Raw genomic sequence first — 15,071 nt, forward strand, 5'->3', positions numbered from 1 at the left:
TCTCTGCCAAATATCTTGAAGCTATGGAAAGTCCGCCGCTTCGACTTCTGTCTCTGTCCCTCCAAATCTCCATCTCTAACTCTCACTCTCACTCTCAGTATTAGGTTAAATCTTGATCTATGTCCCCCAACTTTATAAAATGCCCTCTGGTTGCATTTACCTTCACCGATAATTATCCCCAGTTTATAACTCAAATATCATCTGTGGAGGATTGTATATGAAATTTTTCAAACTATAAATTGAATTAAATCTCCAATATTATAACTTCATTTCTGATATTTTTATCTAAACTAAATTAAACTAAGTTACATATATAACATTTTCTTATTTAAATTTATCAAAAAATGACAATTTCTTATACTTGGTGGAAAGATGCCACCATTTATCAAATCTGGCCTGCTTCTTATAAAGATTCCAATGGTGATGGTATTGGGGATATTCAAGGGATCATCTCTACTTTAGATTATCTTAAAGATTTAGGAGTTGATATTATTTGGTTAAGTCCAATGTATGATTCTCCTCAAGATGATATGGGATATGATATTAGTGATTATGAATCTGTTTATCCAAAATATGGTACTTTAGATGATATGCAAACTTTAATTGATGGTTTACATTCTAGAGGTATGAGATTAGTATTAGATTTAGTTATTAATCATACTTCAAGTGAACATGCTTGGTTTAAAGAATCAAGAAGTTCTAAAACTAATCCAAAGAGAGATTGGTATGTTTGGAAACCACCAAAGATTGATGAACATGGTAATAAACAACCACCAAATAATTGGGGATCTCATTTCTCCGGTTCAGCTTGGAAATATGATGAATTAACTGAAGAATATTATTTAAGATTATTTGCTCCAACTCAACCTGATTTAAATTGGGAAAATCCAAAAGTTAGAGATGCTCTTTATGATTCAGCTTTAAAATTCTGGTTTGATAGAGGTGTTGATGGTTTTAGAATTGATACTGCTGGTTTATATTCTAAAGATCAAAGATTTCAAGATGTTCCTGTTATTTTCCCTGATAAGACTTACCAACCATCTGATTTATATACTCAAACTGGTCCTAGAATTCATGAATTCCACAAGGAAATGTATTCTAAAGTTACTTCCAATTATGATGTTATGACTGTTGGTGAAGTTGGTCATTGTTCAAGAGAAGCAGCATTAAAATATGTTAGTGCTAAAGAAGGTGAAATGAATATGATTTTCTTATTTAATGTGGTTGAAGTTGGATCAGTTAGAGGTGATAGATTTAAATATAATGGTTTCAATTTAATTGATTTCAAAAAAGCGGTGGAAAGTCAAGGTGCTTTTATTGAAGGTACTGATGCTTGGTCAACTGTTTTCATTGAAAATCATGATCAACCAAGATCTGTTACAAGATTTGGTAATGGTAAATATAAAGATACATCAGCTAAATTAATTTCATTATTACAAACTACTCTTACTGGTACTTTATTCATTTACCAAGGTCAAGAAATCGCTATGACAAATCTTCCAAGATCATGGTCTATTGAAGAATATAAAGATATTAATACCGTCAATTATTATCATGAATTCAAAGAAAAATATGGTAAAGATGCAGACTTTGCTGAAAAGGAAAAGAAATTAATGGATGTGATTAATCTTGTGGCCAGAGATCATTCCAGATCTCCTGTTCAATGGGATAGCTCTGCTTATGGTGGTTTCTCAACTGTTGAACCTTGGAGTAGAGTTAATGATAACTATAAAGAAATCAATGTTGCTTCCCAAATTGAAGATTCCAATTCCGTATTAAACTTCTGGAGAAAATCATTAAAAGTTAGAAAACAATTCAAAGATTTATTAATCTATGGATCATTCAAAGTTTTAGATTATGAAAATGAAAAGACTTTCACTTACTTAAAGTATCAATCTGATCCAGAATCTTCATCACCAAAAGCTTATGTTGTGTTAAATTTCTCCACTGATCCAGTTAAATTTGAAAAACATATCGAAGGTGAGTTCAAATTGGTTCATTCCAATGTTTCTGATGTTGATGAAGAAACATTATCTCCTTATGAAGGTCGTATCTACATAGTTTCATAGATTAGATATCTAGATTAGAACTGTAATTGTGTACGTGATTTTTTTATATTTTTGGTTTAATGGATACAGTCTTTAAAAATAAATTTCTGATAGCGCTTTGCTTTTTGTAAACATCGCGAAAATAAATATCAATTTTGCATTTTAACTATGGGGGAATTCCTTTGGGTAAAGACAGTCATGTCCAACACGGTAGATGGGAATGGTAATACTGAAGATGATGAAAGTACGGAGAGGAAGACTTTGCATCAGCAATTGAAAGAAAATAGAGGTATGTACAAGATTGAACATCAAAGTAAAATAGACTATGAAAGAAATACTAACAACCAACTAAAGAAAGGAAACATCAAGAATATCGACAACAGATGGAATCTCAAAACTCATCATATAAATTGGACGACAAATCAAGGCAGTTTTATGAAAGTTTACGAGAGAAGGAATTAAAAGAAGAACAGGATCAAAAACTTGAGGACATTAAACAGTTGGAGAAATTTAGAAGAATACGACAAACTAATGAAAAACCAATCGAAAACCTTAAAATATCAAGTAAAGTGACTAAACCAATTATTAAAGTCCCCTTAAAGAAACTCAATCATAAACAAGAGGAAAAAATCAAACAAATCTCATCCAAGGAATCAAGTCCAAGTCCAATAGTATCTGGCTATTCATCTTCTGAAGATGAAGATGATGACTGATTAAATCTACTATAATTACTTTATACCATAAATTTTTTCATTAATATCATAATACAGAAGGCTAAGTCTAAGTAAATAAAAGCAGATATACAGAACAAACTGACAAAAATTTAAAATTAACACAACTAAATTTCTAAAGATGCAACAATATCTTTTAAATCACTAACATATACATCATCGATCGTATCACCTTTTCCAGCTGCTACTCGAAGGACTAATTCATTCAATTCAGCACTACCTAGTATATCAACATGATCAGCTGTCTTGGCACCACCACGAATATCAAATCTATCTGGTTCATGCTTGATTTCAACAATGGTTACAGGTGAACCACCAGGATTAAATCTTGATACTTGACCTTTTTTCCATTCATGACACATACTATGAGTTAATAATGATACAGTTCCATCACCATCACCTATAAGGACGGGATTTTCCAGTTCAGTATCGATTGTCATTGGTAATCTTACAGATGGATCAGCTTCGACATAATGATAAGCTCTTTCAGTTGGTTTACCAACTCCATAGAAACAATAAACTTTCATATTTGGTGCAACTGGGAGGGCAACTTCTAAAGGATTGGACCATTTCAGATGATCTTTTTTATTTTTATCTAATTCTTCCACTGTATTAGCTATACCAAATGAATATTGATCTCTTATTCTTTTTGAATACCATTCTGGAGCATCATTCAATAGGTTTTCTATACTATGATGAATAGTGAAATTTTGTTCTTGAGTTTCATTTATTGATTTATATCTAATAAACGAACCAAAACTATCCTTTTTAGATCCTTCAATTTCAAAAGAAGGATTCTCTTCATGTAAAGTATTTGTAGGATCATCGGGTGCATGAGTTAAATTCCCCCAGATTAAATCTCCACCTTTAGGAATCATACTTGCAATGCCTCCAAAAGATCTTAACATCTCAACTCTTTCTCTTCGACTGAAAAATTGTTCTAATCCATATACTGCCAAAGCATTTAATTGAACTGTATCTCTCATTTCACCTGAAATTAAAGCAGGGATTGCTTTGGGGGTACCTAAAGTAGATCCACTAATATCAACATAAGCTTCAATATGATCATTTACCCAAGTTGAACCACCATTACCGTAATATTTACCTTCAGCTTCAACCCATTGCATGAAATAATAAATGATTTGAGATCCCATAGAATGACCTACTAAGATTGATTTTTCCCCATTTAAAGTTTTGGTTAATTCAACTTGTGATTTTAATTTTGAGAAATATCCATCTCTCTTTTCCAAATCTAAATAAGCTAATCTCCAATCATAAGAAGCACTTATCATATTATTTGGTCCATATCCTATCACAGCTAAATTTTGTAAGATTTTATTCCAGATCCAATACCCTGCTAAGAAGAAATCGGCAGCTTCAAACCCTTGAGCAGCTCTTAATTTGATATTAGGTGGATCTAACCCAGTTTCAAAATCTAACATGATATGTTTTAACCAACAAGTCTTATCCATGATCATGGTTCTTAACATATAGAATGAACCCCATAATCTTTTTCTGAAATGATTTATAGAAGGACAATCACCTGAAGTTGATACACCCCAAGATTCAATTCCAGTAGATATAACTCCAGGAACAAGGACCACGTTATATTTATCAGTTAAATTCTGTTGAGCAGCCAACCTTCTCCCCACAGAGAATGATTCAGCGGATCCATGTAATGAATCATCTTTTTGTTCCATTTCAGCTTCACTTAACATTGATTGTAAACTTAGAGGTAAGATATCCGTCCAATCTTTCCAATTATTATCATAAAAGAAATTATTAACTGAACTCATATCAAAGCTTACGATTCTATCCAATTCACTTCTAATATGAGGACTTTGCCATGTAGTTAATAAAATCGTTAATAATAATCCAAGACCGGTACCTAAGATGAAGAATAATCTCCTGGTTTCCAATAATGATCGTTTTAATTTTTTAGTTTCATTGGATGATGTAGGAGTTATACGAAGATGATGAGAATTGTGAATGTGATGACCTTCCTTTATCGATCGAATTGATTCAATTGATGGTGTAGGTGATGATGGAGTTTTAAGATTGGTGGGGTTGTTTATACCGGATGATATTCCAATGTCTGGAATCGATGGATCATCATGAGAAGTCACTCCTTCTTTTCTTTTCTTTAATGAACTCATCTTGAAGCTAGACCTTCTGCTTCCTCCTCTTTAAATTGACTCAATTGATGGGAAGTGAAAGATGTAAGCTGAAATGGAAATTGATTCTGGAATTTACAGCAAACAAACAAATCTAAGGGCAAACTCAGCCAAGACAGAAAAACACGCAGTTTCATATGCAAAGTTTAATTATAATTAAGCATTTAGTTTAGAGACGATGATCATCATATGGTATTATAAACCTATAGGAATGATAAGGTATATATAAAATAAATATATTAAATGAATAAATGAAAGCAATCACATGTGTACATACGTACTTACATACATAAACAATCTAAATTTGAATAAGCAATAAATCTAAACTAACTAGAAACAACAAAAACAAAATGAATGAATGAAAATAACCTAATCCTACCCCTTTTCCAACTTGCAACTAATGATATCAAATCATATAGATCCCCTTTATAAGGCATCAGTTGTGAAATCATATTCAATACCAGGTATGACACTTGACATGAATTTTAGAAACGTGGTAAGATATTGATCCACTCTGATCCCATCTTCATCATCATCAGCAGTAGTTGTGGTTGAATTAGAACCAGATTTCTCATCAGATATACCCATATCCAGTAACTTTTGAGCTAATTGAGCCTCCTTCTTTTGTTTATTTGATTTCGAATGTTTCATAAATACTTTCATAACAGATGCATGACGACAAGGATGAATCATTACAGAAGTGGTATTATAAGCTACTGGTAAACTTTCAATAGTGGCTGTTTTATCCTTATAATCACCTGAAATATCTTCTAACATTTGTTTTGGTAATAATGGTATACCATTTGAATTGAAACCAACTAAATATAATTTTGGTACACGATAAGATGTAGAATAAGTTATGTATATATCATATCTTCTTAAATTATCGTTGGCATTACTTATGAATTCAAGATCATCAAAATCATCTTCAGCTCCAATATCTTCTTGTTGATTTTCATCATCTAAAAGGTCAACTATATCATCAATATCAGGTGTTGCATTTGTGGTTGTACCTGCACCAGCAGATTTTTGATTGATTTTATGATTAATGTTTCTTGTCTTCGTCCAGCCATCTTCGTCATCTTCGTCTTTAATCAATTCTTCTCCATTATCACCCTCTTCATCGTCATCATCAAAGTCTAAACCGCCACTTAAATAATTATTAGCTCTAATGGGACTCGGTACATGTTTTGTAATTAAAAATTGTTTATCAGGAGGTAAGAAACTTTTACGTAAGTTTTCAGGACATGAACCCCATGACCAAGTTCTAAATTTATCAATTAAATAATCTCCAGCTTCAACAAATTCTTGAGGACTTATTTGTCCTGTTGTGGAGAAATTGGATGATGTATTGACGGGAGTTATATATTCTCTTAATGATGATAATCTTGATCTTAACAGCATTTTCGTAAGTTACATCAATCTATTAGGCGTGATTAATCTTCGTTTATTGGTCTATTACACCTTCTATGATTGATTCGTTTACTATGTGATTCCATTCGATATGATATGACTGATGTGTGGGATAACGCATTTTCTCAAACCAGTGATAAGATAAAAAAAATATTAGTCACGTTCTTCAAGTCACGTTCTTCGAACTGGACTGGGTCGTGTATATTGGTTCAAAAAAGAAGAAAAAGATTGAAGGGTTCGTATAGTCCCTTAATAAATGATCACTTGATTGTCGTTTTAAGATATAATAGATCATAATATGATATTACAATGAAGTATACCGAAAGTTGGATGTTCAATTTATAGGTCTGAAAGGTTCAAATATTACATAACTAGAGTGAAATTGCAGATAATTCTGGATAGACATTAAAAAGTCTAATTTTATAAGGGTTCCTTCGCAATTTACAATAAATGACTGCTAAAATTTTGCAAAATTTATTAAAATTTACATTAGTCTTACATTTTACTAGTTAAACACCATCTAATCGATTAAAAAAGCATTTACTACTGCCAATGGCTTATAAAATGCGATCAATTGACTGTAACCAAATAGACCCAATATAGATCTAGCCCTAGATTCAAACGATGTAAAAATGATTTACCCTAGCCTTAGCCCCTTATGAGATAATCATACTTGAAGAAGCCAAGCCAATTCAATCCAAACTAAAAAGAAAAGAACATACAATTGATTAGCCGAAATATGGTAGTAAATGAGGTACGTACTGTAATAGTTAAATCGTAATATTTAAAAAGAATGGGCGTATATTTTAGATTTTGAAGTATTGTTTATAGTATATTGTAAATTTGGCGTTTTGGCGTATTCGACGTAGAGGTCATTCAATTATGGGGATGAATGATGATGGTTAAACAGTTTATGGTAGTGATTGTTACTACTTTTACGAGACATTAGACCTACTGACATACATACATATATAATAAGTAACGTAAAGTAGCGTAAACTATATCATATTTTGGCGTATTCTATGAATGGTACCAGTTTTATTGTTAGTCGTGTACCCTTTCCCAAAATGTAAATAAAAACAACACGCTTTTTTTTTTACAGTCAAATTGATCGAATTGAGTAATACCAAAACAAACAACATTTACACTAAACTTAGATGGTCTATATAGTAGCAGAAGATTTTAGTTGCAAGTGAAAAAGGGCAATTGAGATGTTTACGTGTTACGTGTATGTAGATGATCTACTATGAGGAATTGCCCACTGTAAAATGTTTATTTGTTTATTATTTATTTACAAATGGTTTATTTACCTTTCAAAGAGGGACTTTGTGGTTCGAGTAAATCCCTCTTCCTCTTCTTTAGCGTCTTTAACACTGTTTTTTTGAATAGGGTGTTGGGCTCTACTCTAGTGAATAGTGTGTACCTAACTTTGTCTCCATTCCTTTCCCAGTCCCTGTAAGTTTTAGTTTTAGTCTAATTGCCTAATTGGTACACACATACAGCTTTTATCTTAACTGTATGATTATTATTATTTAGTCTTCTCTATTTAGTCATTTAGTCAATTTGAGTTGTTCTTCTTTCATAGCACATTTATTTTTCAAACGCGATCAATTCAATACTTTACTTTACTTTGCTTTACTGTTTGTTTTGTTTTGTTTTGATTTGATTTGAATAGTTTATATTTCAGATATATATATACATTTGTATACTTCTTTCTTCTTTTTATATACTATCAACCCATCACTTGTTCAGCTTCCATCTCCTACTACCATCCATTCATCCACCTTTACATCCCTCCCACCTTCATCAATCACGTCTTTCCTTTAAAAACAATCAAAACAACACGCGAACTAATACCAATACCAATCCCAATCACGTATTTTTACAACCAATCCAATCCAGAGTCTTATGTCAATCACATCCAATAATAGAATGGCTCTAGAACCAATCAAAGGATCAATCTTAAACTCGAACTCAGAATCTTCTACTTCTATCAATGGTGGTGGTATCAAAAAGAGAAAACTCTCTCCAAGATCAAGAATTAGATTGGTTACCGTCTCTCCTTCCTTAGCTTTAACGCCAGATAATAAAGCTTCCAGATCTTTATCATTCACATCAACATCATCATCAACATCAACTTCTACTCATCTTAACTCAAGAAGATTCCCTACCGCCAGTAAAATGGCAAGTTTCTCCGACTTTAGATCAACTTCTTCAACTAATAATTCTCCTGGTGTTGTAAGAACTTCATCCTCATTATCATCATCTACAACAACAACAACAACAACCATTTTTAAAAATGATACCGCTGGATTGGCTGCTACAAAACTTAAATTGAAATTACAACTTGCATTATATAAACTTCAACAACGTGATGAATTGATTACAAAAAGAAAACATCCAAATTTATCATCATCATCCATCACTACTAATTCTACATCTTCAACTAATTCAATCATTCCACCTGATTTTTCAATCTTATCATCAACTTCCATCAAACCTTTATCACCTCTGTTTGCTAGCTTTGATAGTCCATCCCCCACTCCAGTCTCAAGACAATCAAGTTATTTACCAACCCCACCCGAAACTTCCTCTTATCATCATTCATCCATTAATGTTAATTTAAATAACTTGTCTACCACCAACACTAATAATAAATCAAATTTAAATGCAAAACAAAAACAACAACTTACCTTATCGAACATAGCATATAAGAAACAATTCAACTCAAACCATAAGAAGATTCAAAAATTAAAATTGTTTCAAATTAAAAAGAATTCAATCTTTTATACTAAATCAAAATCTTCTCAATTAGATAATAATCAAAAATTATTACCAAAATTGAAACCAAATGATAATGATGATGAAGATGATGATGAACAAGAAAGTGATCATTTAAAACCTCACATTAAAGATCCTTCTGCTTCATTTCTTAAATCATTTTCTCAAAACTCATTTATACTTCCCTTTGCTGCATCAATCATTCCTTCTATTCAAGTGAGTACTTATGATGCTCCAACTGCTACCACTACTACTACCAATACCATCCCACCTTCATCCTCACACGCTACCACTTTGCCTTCTATAAGTAAAATTTTAAAGACTCCTTTAAGAAAAGCAAATTCCACCCGTTACAATAATAACTCCACTTCCAATAATTTCATCTATAATGATGATACGACTATAGATGAAGATAATGAAACTATTCTTAATACTACAAGTAATACGATCATGTCTAATTCTAAAAATCCAGCTGATGGAAGTCTTCTTTCAGCTAATAATACTACTGCTAATACATCCACTAATACTTCAAATATGAAGTCATCTAATAAAAACATTCTTACTTCTTCCCCAATTGCTAATAATTTTGCAACTCCAAATAGTTTTAGCGTGGCTAAATCCTTATTACAATTAGGTGGTTATGTATAACTGACCCACACAAAAAAAAAGTTTCTTATGTTTTGATTTCCAATTAATATAGATCATCATTGGAATCATTCATATTTTGATTGATTTTATTTTATTTTGCTTTTTAAATAGCATATCGTGAATGCATCAAAATTGCTTCTTTTCTTCCTTCCTTCCTTCATTCTTCCCTTCCTTATGTTAATGTTTTTCCTTTTATCTGTCATTTTTACATCTACTTTTTGTTCTTCTTTATTTTTATCCAATTATATTCTAACAATATTATTAATTAATGTAACAATAAATATACATATCTATACACATATATCTTTCTATTAAGATAGCTTTTATTTTGTTGTTTTGTTTTTAGTCTTTTTCATAAATCTAAAACTTACCGTTTAAGAGATTTCTAATCATATCTTTACCAGTAAAATATGCAGTTCTACCAAAAGTTTGGAAATCTAAAGTTGAAGTTAAAGTATCTAAGAATCCGAATGGTAACATGGCAGGAATCCAACCTTGAGCCAATTCCAATGCAAATGATCCTCTAGGCATAGCGTATTGTTTATATTTACCCTTTGGTAAATGATGTTGATCACCAGGATAATAGATTTCTGGAGTTAATGCACCTGGATAAGCAGCTGATTGTTCACCAGTTAAGATTGTGAAATAATCATCAGCGAAATGAACACCAGTATGACCTTCAGTCCCCACGGCAGTGCCGAAGAAGATCAAGTATTCTGAGATTGAAGCATGAAGAATAAACATTGATCCCATGGCTCCACCGGCATTATTATAGACCCAATCTTCAAAATTGAAATCATTGATTAAGTGAGGGTATGCGTTTTTTAATTTAGGAGCGAGTTCGATTAAGATGGCAGTAGCATTACCATCTGGATGGTTGTTGATTACTTCTTGGGATAATTCGGCAAGCAATTGTTTATCAAATTGATAATTGATAGGCAACCAAGTATAAAAAAGATAATCGAAGACAAGAAATGCAGCGACAGGGAAAATTGCCCAACTAATAAGTCTCATCTTGATGATATAGGAAAAGAATAAGTGAAAGAGTGTATGGAGTGAACGAACGAGTGAAAGTGGTGATTTACCAAGGGTTATGGAGATTTTTTTATTTTTCAATATTATATATAGTTTTGGTGTGGTCTCGATGGTTGCGGTAATCTTTTACGATCGTATAAAATTTTCTTCTTGCGAATCTTAAACGACGGGCACTGACACACATTTTTTTGCAACGGTGTAGTTTTTTTCTTATGTGAGATCCGTTTTATATTTAACTGCAAAAGTATAGAAATAAGTATAAAATGAGTATTGATCTATTAATCTATCTATCAAAAGTATCAAATCTAATATGGAATGACAGTATGATCATAATTAAGGAATTTTCCATGATCTTCTTCACTTAAAGTTTCAGCAACCTTACCAACTGCAGTACCACTTTCTTCTGGAGTTATAGTTAAACTAGAGAGAATAGGAGCAAATTCAGGTAATTTAACATTGAATTTAGTTTGTGCATATGCACCCATATCAGTTGAAACTACTCCTGGAGAAATAGCAGCAATGGTGAAACCTTCTGATTTTAATTCAGCACTTAATTCAATGACAGAGAAATTAAGAGCTGCTTTTGATTGAGCATAGGCACTGACTGGACTTGGGATATATCTTGTAAGTGATCCAATACCAGATGAAACGAAGATTGCCTTTTTTATAGATGATTTAGATAATGCTTTGTAAACCTGTTGGAAGATTAAAATTGGAGCTAAAGCATTGATTTCATAATGTTCTAACCAAGTTTCCTTTGAACATTCAAGTACAGTATAATAAGAATCAGAAATACCAGCATTGGAAATAAAAACATCGATAGTATCAATATTGATCTTTTCTAATTCAGATGGAATAGCATCAATGGTTTTTTGATCACCTAAGTCAAGTGGGAATACGATAACGTTCTTACTTAAGGCCTTCAAGGCAGTTGCTTTTGAAGCATCACGAGCGGTAGCAATGATTTTATGATCAGGATTGGAAGCGAGTAAGTACTTAGTAATTTCGAAACCGATACCACGATTGGCACCAGTAATAAAGTAAGTTTGACCGGACATGTTAGTTGTTATTGGAATTGATTGAATATATTGATTCTTTCAATATTTCAGAAAAAATTATCACCAACATGGACTGTTACCTTTATATATTAAATGAATGGCGTTGTTAAATAAAATGGTTATACAGCTTTGACTATGTGGGGAAGCGGGATGCTCTATAAAAAAACTGTGATTCACCAAGACAAATAGGTCAGAAATAGGATTATATACAGTCCAAATAAATTTGATTTCAAATGTGAATCACCAAATTTAAAGAGAAAAGTTCCAGAGTTGCAACTTTTTGAGTCAAAACACACGACGAATTAACTGGTTATCAATAATGTATCTTCATGGGCCTGAAAACGTCTATATGAATAGTCATAGGACCAAATTTCTCGAAATCTATACTATGTATTTGTTACAATTTTAGAAAGAAACTTTCAACAGCAATTTTTATTAAAGGATAAGAATAAGTGCTAAAACTATAAAAAAATTTTATTTAATAAGGATTTTCATTCTTATCAAAGTTAATGAATTTACCATTATCTTCTTCAGTTAAACTTTCAATAATTTCACCAACTGCAGTACCACTTTGTTCAGGGGTTAAACTCAAAGTAGAAAGAGATTCAACTAAATGTGGAGAGTTAACCTTGATAATTCCAAAACCATGAGATCCCATATCAGTTGATACAATACCTGGAGCAATAGAAACAACAGTGAAACCTTCTGATTTTAATTCAGTACTCAATTCAATAACAGAGAAGTTAAGAGCTGCTTTTGATTGTCCATAAGCACTCATAGGTGTTGGAATATAAGCAGTAAGAGTACCTGCTCCTGAAGAAATGAATACAGCTTTCTTAGTTGTTGATTTAGCAACTGCCTTATAAACCTTTTGGAAAATCAAGATTTGTGCTAAGACATTAATCTTATAATGTTCTAACCATTTATCTTTTGGACATTCAAGAACAGTAATATAGGAGTCAGCAATAGCAGCATTTGAAACAAAGACATCAATAGTATCAACACCAATCTTTTCTAATTCAGAAGGAATAGCATCAATTGATTTTTGACTTCCTAAGTCAAGAGGGAAAAGAACAATGTTCTTACTTAAAGCTTTCAAAGCAGTTGCTTTTGAAATATCACGAACGGTAGCAATGATCTTATTATCTGGATTTAAAGCAACTAAGTATTTAGTAAGTTCGAAACCAATACCACGATTGGCACCGGTAATAAAGTAAGTTTGTCCTGACATTTTAGTAGATGTTATTAAAATAGTTATAATTGAAGTTGTTGCAATTGAATTGAATTTTTCAATGATTCAAAAATATTAAATAAGATAAGAAATACATCAAATTTGATCCTATTTATCTTATTTGATTGCATGTGGCTGCGATACTAGAGATGATGTAATAGTATGGGAATTCCGAAGATTCAAGAGAAGAAGATAAGTCAGCCAGACATGCTAATTCACATCCAACTTCATTTTTCATACCATTCTAAACCATTGATTCTATTACTACTCTGATCATTACAACATAATTACCGAGTGTTTTTCACTATATGTTTAACCATATAGTTTTTCCCCCATAAATAACTCGCTCTAATATACGAAAAAAAAAGTGGGTTTTTAAACCGGATAATCTCCGAAACCGAATAAAAGTTGATTTCAAATGTGAATCACCTGTTGCTATCTTTTTATTTGTAGACCAACTTTTCAATTTCCCAATTTGGACAATTTCGTGTCAAAATTTGACATTTGGTGTTTAGATTAGATTAGATTGCTTCTATATAATATCCAATCAATTAATAAGCTTACTAAGGACAATAGATTTCTTATTTTGGTGTGGATTCTGGAGAAGCACCATTCTCACATAAACTTAGCGAATTAGGCTTAACAAATATCGATAGTGTAAGCATAGTTTCTTAAAGTATAGTGTAGTGATTAATAAAGTATTTTGGTGAATAACACCGAGGAGGATTGCTAAAGAAATCGTTTAATGATTTAAATTATTGCTACGAACACTTTTTGTAACTATAGTAGCTGTAATACCTTATCAAATGATAATCTATATTTTATAAATCTAAAATAATATGAACATACTTAATCTAATAAGGAGTTTCAGTATGATCGAAGTTAAGGAATTTACCATTATCCTCTTCACTTAAGGTTTCAATAACTTTACCAACAGCAGTACCACTTTGTTCGGGAGTTAATGATAAACCAGAAAGAGCTTCAACTAAATGTGGAGAGTTAGCACTGATTTTGGTAAAACCATAAGATCCCATATCAGTTGAGACAATACCAGGTGAAATAGCAGCAACAGTGAAACCTTCAGGTTTTAATTCAGCACTCAATTCAATAACAGAGAAGTTAAGAGCTGCTTTTGATTGACCATAGGCACTGACTGGAGTTGGAACATAACCAGTGAGTGAACCAGCTCCAGATGAGATAAAAACAACTTTCTTAGTGGTTGATTTAGTTAAAGCTTTATAAACTTTTTGGAAGATTAAAATTGGAGCCAATACATTAATTTCATAATGTTCTAACCAAGTTTTCTTTGGGCAATCTAAAACAGTAAGATAAGAATCAGCAATAGCAGCATTTGAAACAAAGACATCAATAGCATCAACTTTGATTTTTTCTAATTCAGAAGGAATAGCATCAATTGATTGCTGATTTCCTAAATCAAGAGAGAATACGATAACATTCTTGCTTAATTCCTTTAAGGCAGTTGCTTTTGAAATATCACGAACGGTAGCGATAATCTTATTCTCTGGGTTTGAAGCAACTAAATACTTGGTGATTTCGAAACCGATACCACGATTGGCACCGGTGATAAAGTAAGTTTGTCCTGACATTTTGGTAGTTGTTAATGATGGTATTGAAATTGAGTTGAGTTATTCAATGATTCAAAGATTAAATAAAAGTAAATCACATTGCAAATTTAATCCTATTTATCCTACTTGTTTTAATATGGTATTGATGTTAATAGCGTTACAGCTTGTGAAATAGGTGAATCACCGAGTATAACAAAAGTTTGATTTCAAATGTGATTCACACAGATTTGCAGACAATTTTTCGGCTTTCCCAATTTGGAATTTAACGTGTCAAAATTTGACAGTAGAAGTGTTATTGATGTTAAACCTTCATAATATTTGGTCAATTAATCATCTTAGTAAGGGATTATATTTTGATATTCTAAT

The 15,071-nt window shown here is 31.8% G+C and overlaps 9 protein-coding genes across 9 annotated transcripts; 3 read left to right on the top strand and 6 right to left on the bottom strand. All coding sequences in view use genetic code 12, as the record gives it.

Annotated features, from left to right (window-relative positions):
• Positions 1 to 344: 344 nt before the first annotated feature.
• Positions 345 to 2,069, top strand: DFJ63DRAFT_287858 (uncharacterized protein; the record flags this gene model as incomplete). The annotated part of the gene is made up of 1 exon (XM_064905098.1): positions 345 to 2,069. One exon carries the CDS (start codon positions 345 to 347, stop codon positions 2,067 to 2,069), a length of 1,725 nt encoding a protein of 574 aa, XP_064762180.1.
• A 177-nt stretch (positions 2,070 to 2,246) lies between these two features.
• DFJ63DRAFT_336134 (uncharacterized protein) lies at positions 2,247 to 2,761 on the top strand (the record flags this gene model as incomplete). The annotated part of the gene is made up of 2 exons (XM_064908326.1): positions 2,247 to 2,361; positions 2,403 to 2,761. The coding sequence occupies 2 exons, from the start codon at positions 2,247 to 2,249 to the stop codon at positions 2,759 to 2,761; spliced, it is 474 nt and encodes a 157-aa protein (XP_064762181.1).
• On the bottom strand, positions 2,511 to 5,157 carry LRO1 (phospholipid:diacylglycerol acyltransferase). Its single transcript, XM_064903772.1, has one exon. It carries the CDS (start codon positions 4,933 to 4,935, stop codon positions 2,887 to 2,889), a length of 2,049 nt encoding a protein of 682 aa, XP_064762182.1. The 5' UTR covers positions 4,936 to 5,157; the 3' UTR covers positions 2,511 to 2,886.
• Positions 5,158 to 5,379: 222 nt separating this feature from the next.
• DFJ63DRAFT_336136 (uncharacterized protein) lies at positions 5,380 to 6,357 on the bottom strand (the record flags this gene model as incomplete). The annotated part of the gene is made up of 1 exon (XM_064908327.1): positions 5,380 to 6,357. The coding sequence occupies one exon, from the start codon at positions 6,355 to 6,357 to the stop codon at positions 5,380 to 5,382; it is 978 nt and encodes a 325-aa protein (XP_064762183.1).
• Positions 6,358 to 8,274: 1,917 nt separating this feature from the next.
• NRM1 (Nrm1p) lies at positions 8,275 to 9,795 on the top strand (the record flags this gene model as incomplete). Its single annotated transcript, XM_064908328.1, has 1 exon — positions 8,275 to 9,795. One exon carries the CDS (start codon positions 8,275 to 8,277, stop codon positions 9,793 to 9,795), a length of 1,521 nt encoding a protein of 506 aa, XP_064762184.1.
• A 360-nt stretch (positions 9,796 to 10,155) lies between these two features.
• On the bottom strand, positions 10,156 to 10,809 carry ERG2 (C-8 sterol isomerase; the record flags this gene model as incomplete). Its single annotated transcript, XM_064905064.1, has 1 exon — positions 10,156 to 10,809. One exon carries the CDS (start codon positions 10,807 to 10,809, stop codon positions 10,156 to 10,158), a length of 654 nt encoding a protein of 217 aa, XP_064762185.1.
• Positions 10,810 to 11,135: 326 nt separating this feature from the next.
• Positions 11,136 to 11,888, bottom strand: DFJ63DRAFT_313966 (SDR family oxidoreductase; the record flags this gene model as incomplete). The annotated part of the gene is made up of 1 exon (XM_064906268.1): positions 11,136 to 11,888. One exon carries the CDS (start codon positions 11,886 to 11,888, stop codon positions 11,136 to 11,138), a length of 753 nt encoding a protein of 250 aa, XP_064762186.1.
• A 478-nt stretch (positions 11,889 to 12,366) lies between these two features.
• Positions 12,367 to 13,119, bottom strand: DFJ63DRAFT_336140 (SDR family oxidoreductase; the record flags this gene model as incomplete). Its single annotated transcript, XM_064908329.1, has 1 exon — positions 12,367 to 13,119. The coding sequence occupies one exon, from the start codon at positions 13,117 to 13,119 to the stop codon at positions 12,367 to 12,369; it is 753 nt and encodes a 250-aa protein (XP_064762187.1).
• An 854-nt stretch (positions 13,120 to 13,973) lies between these two features.
• DFJ63DRAFT_287121 (SDR family oxidoreductase) lies at positions 13,974 to 14,726 on the bottom strand (the record flags this gene model as incomplete). The annotated part of the gene is made up of 1 exon (XM_064905038.1): positions 13,974 to 14,726. The coding sequence occupies one exon, from the start codon at positions 14,724 to 14,726 to the stop codon at positions 13,974 to 13,976; it is 753 nt and encodes a 250-aa protein (XP_064762188.1).
• Positions 14,727 to 15,071: the final 345 nt, after the last annotated feature.

The sequence above is a fragment of the Scheffersomyces coipomensis genome (assembly GCF_036884675.1).
Source record: "Scheffersomyces coipomensis strain NRRL Y-17651 chromosome Unknown DFJ63scaffold_4, whole genome shotgun sequence".
NCBI lineage: Eukaryota > Fungi > Ascomycota > Pichiomycetes > Serinales > Debaryomycetaceae > Scheffersomyces > Scheffersomyces coipomensis.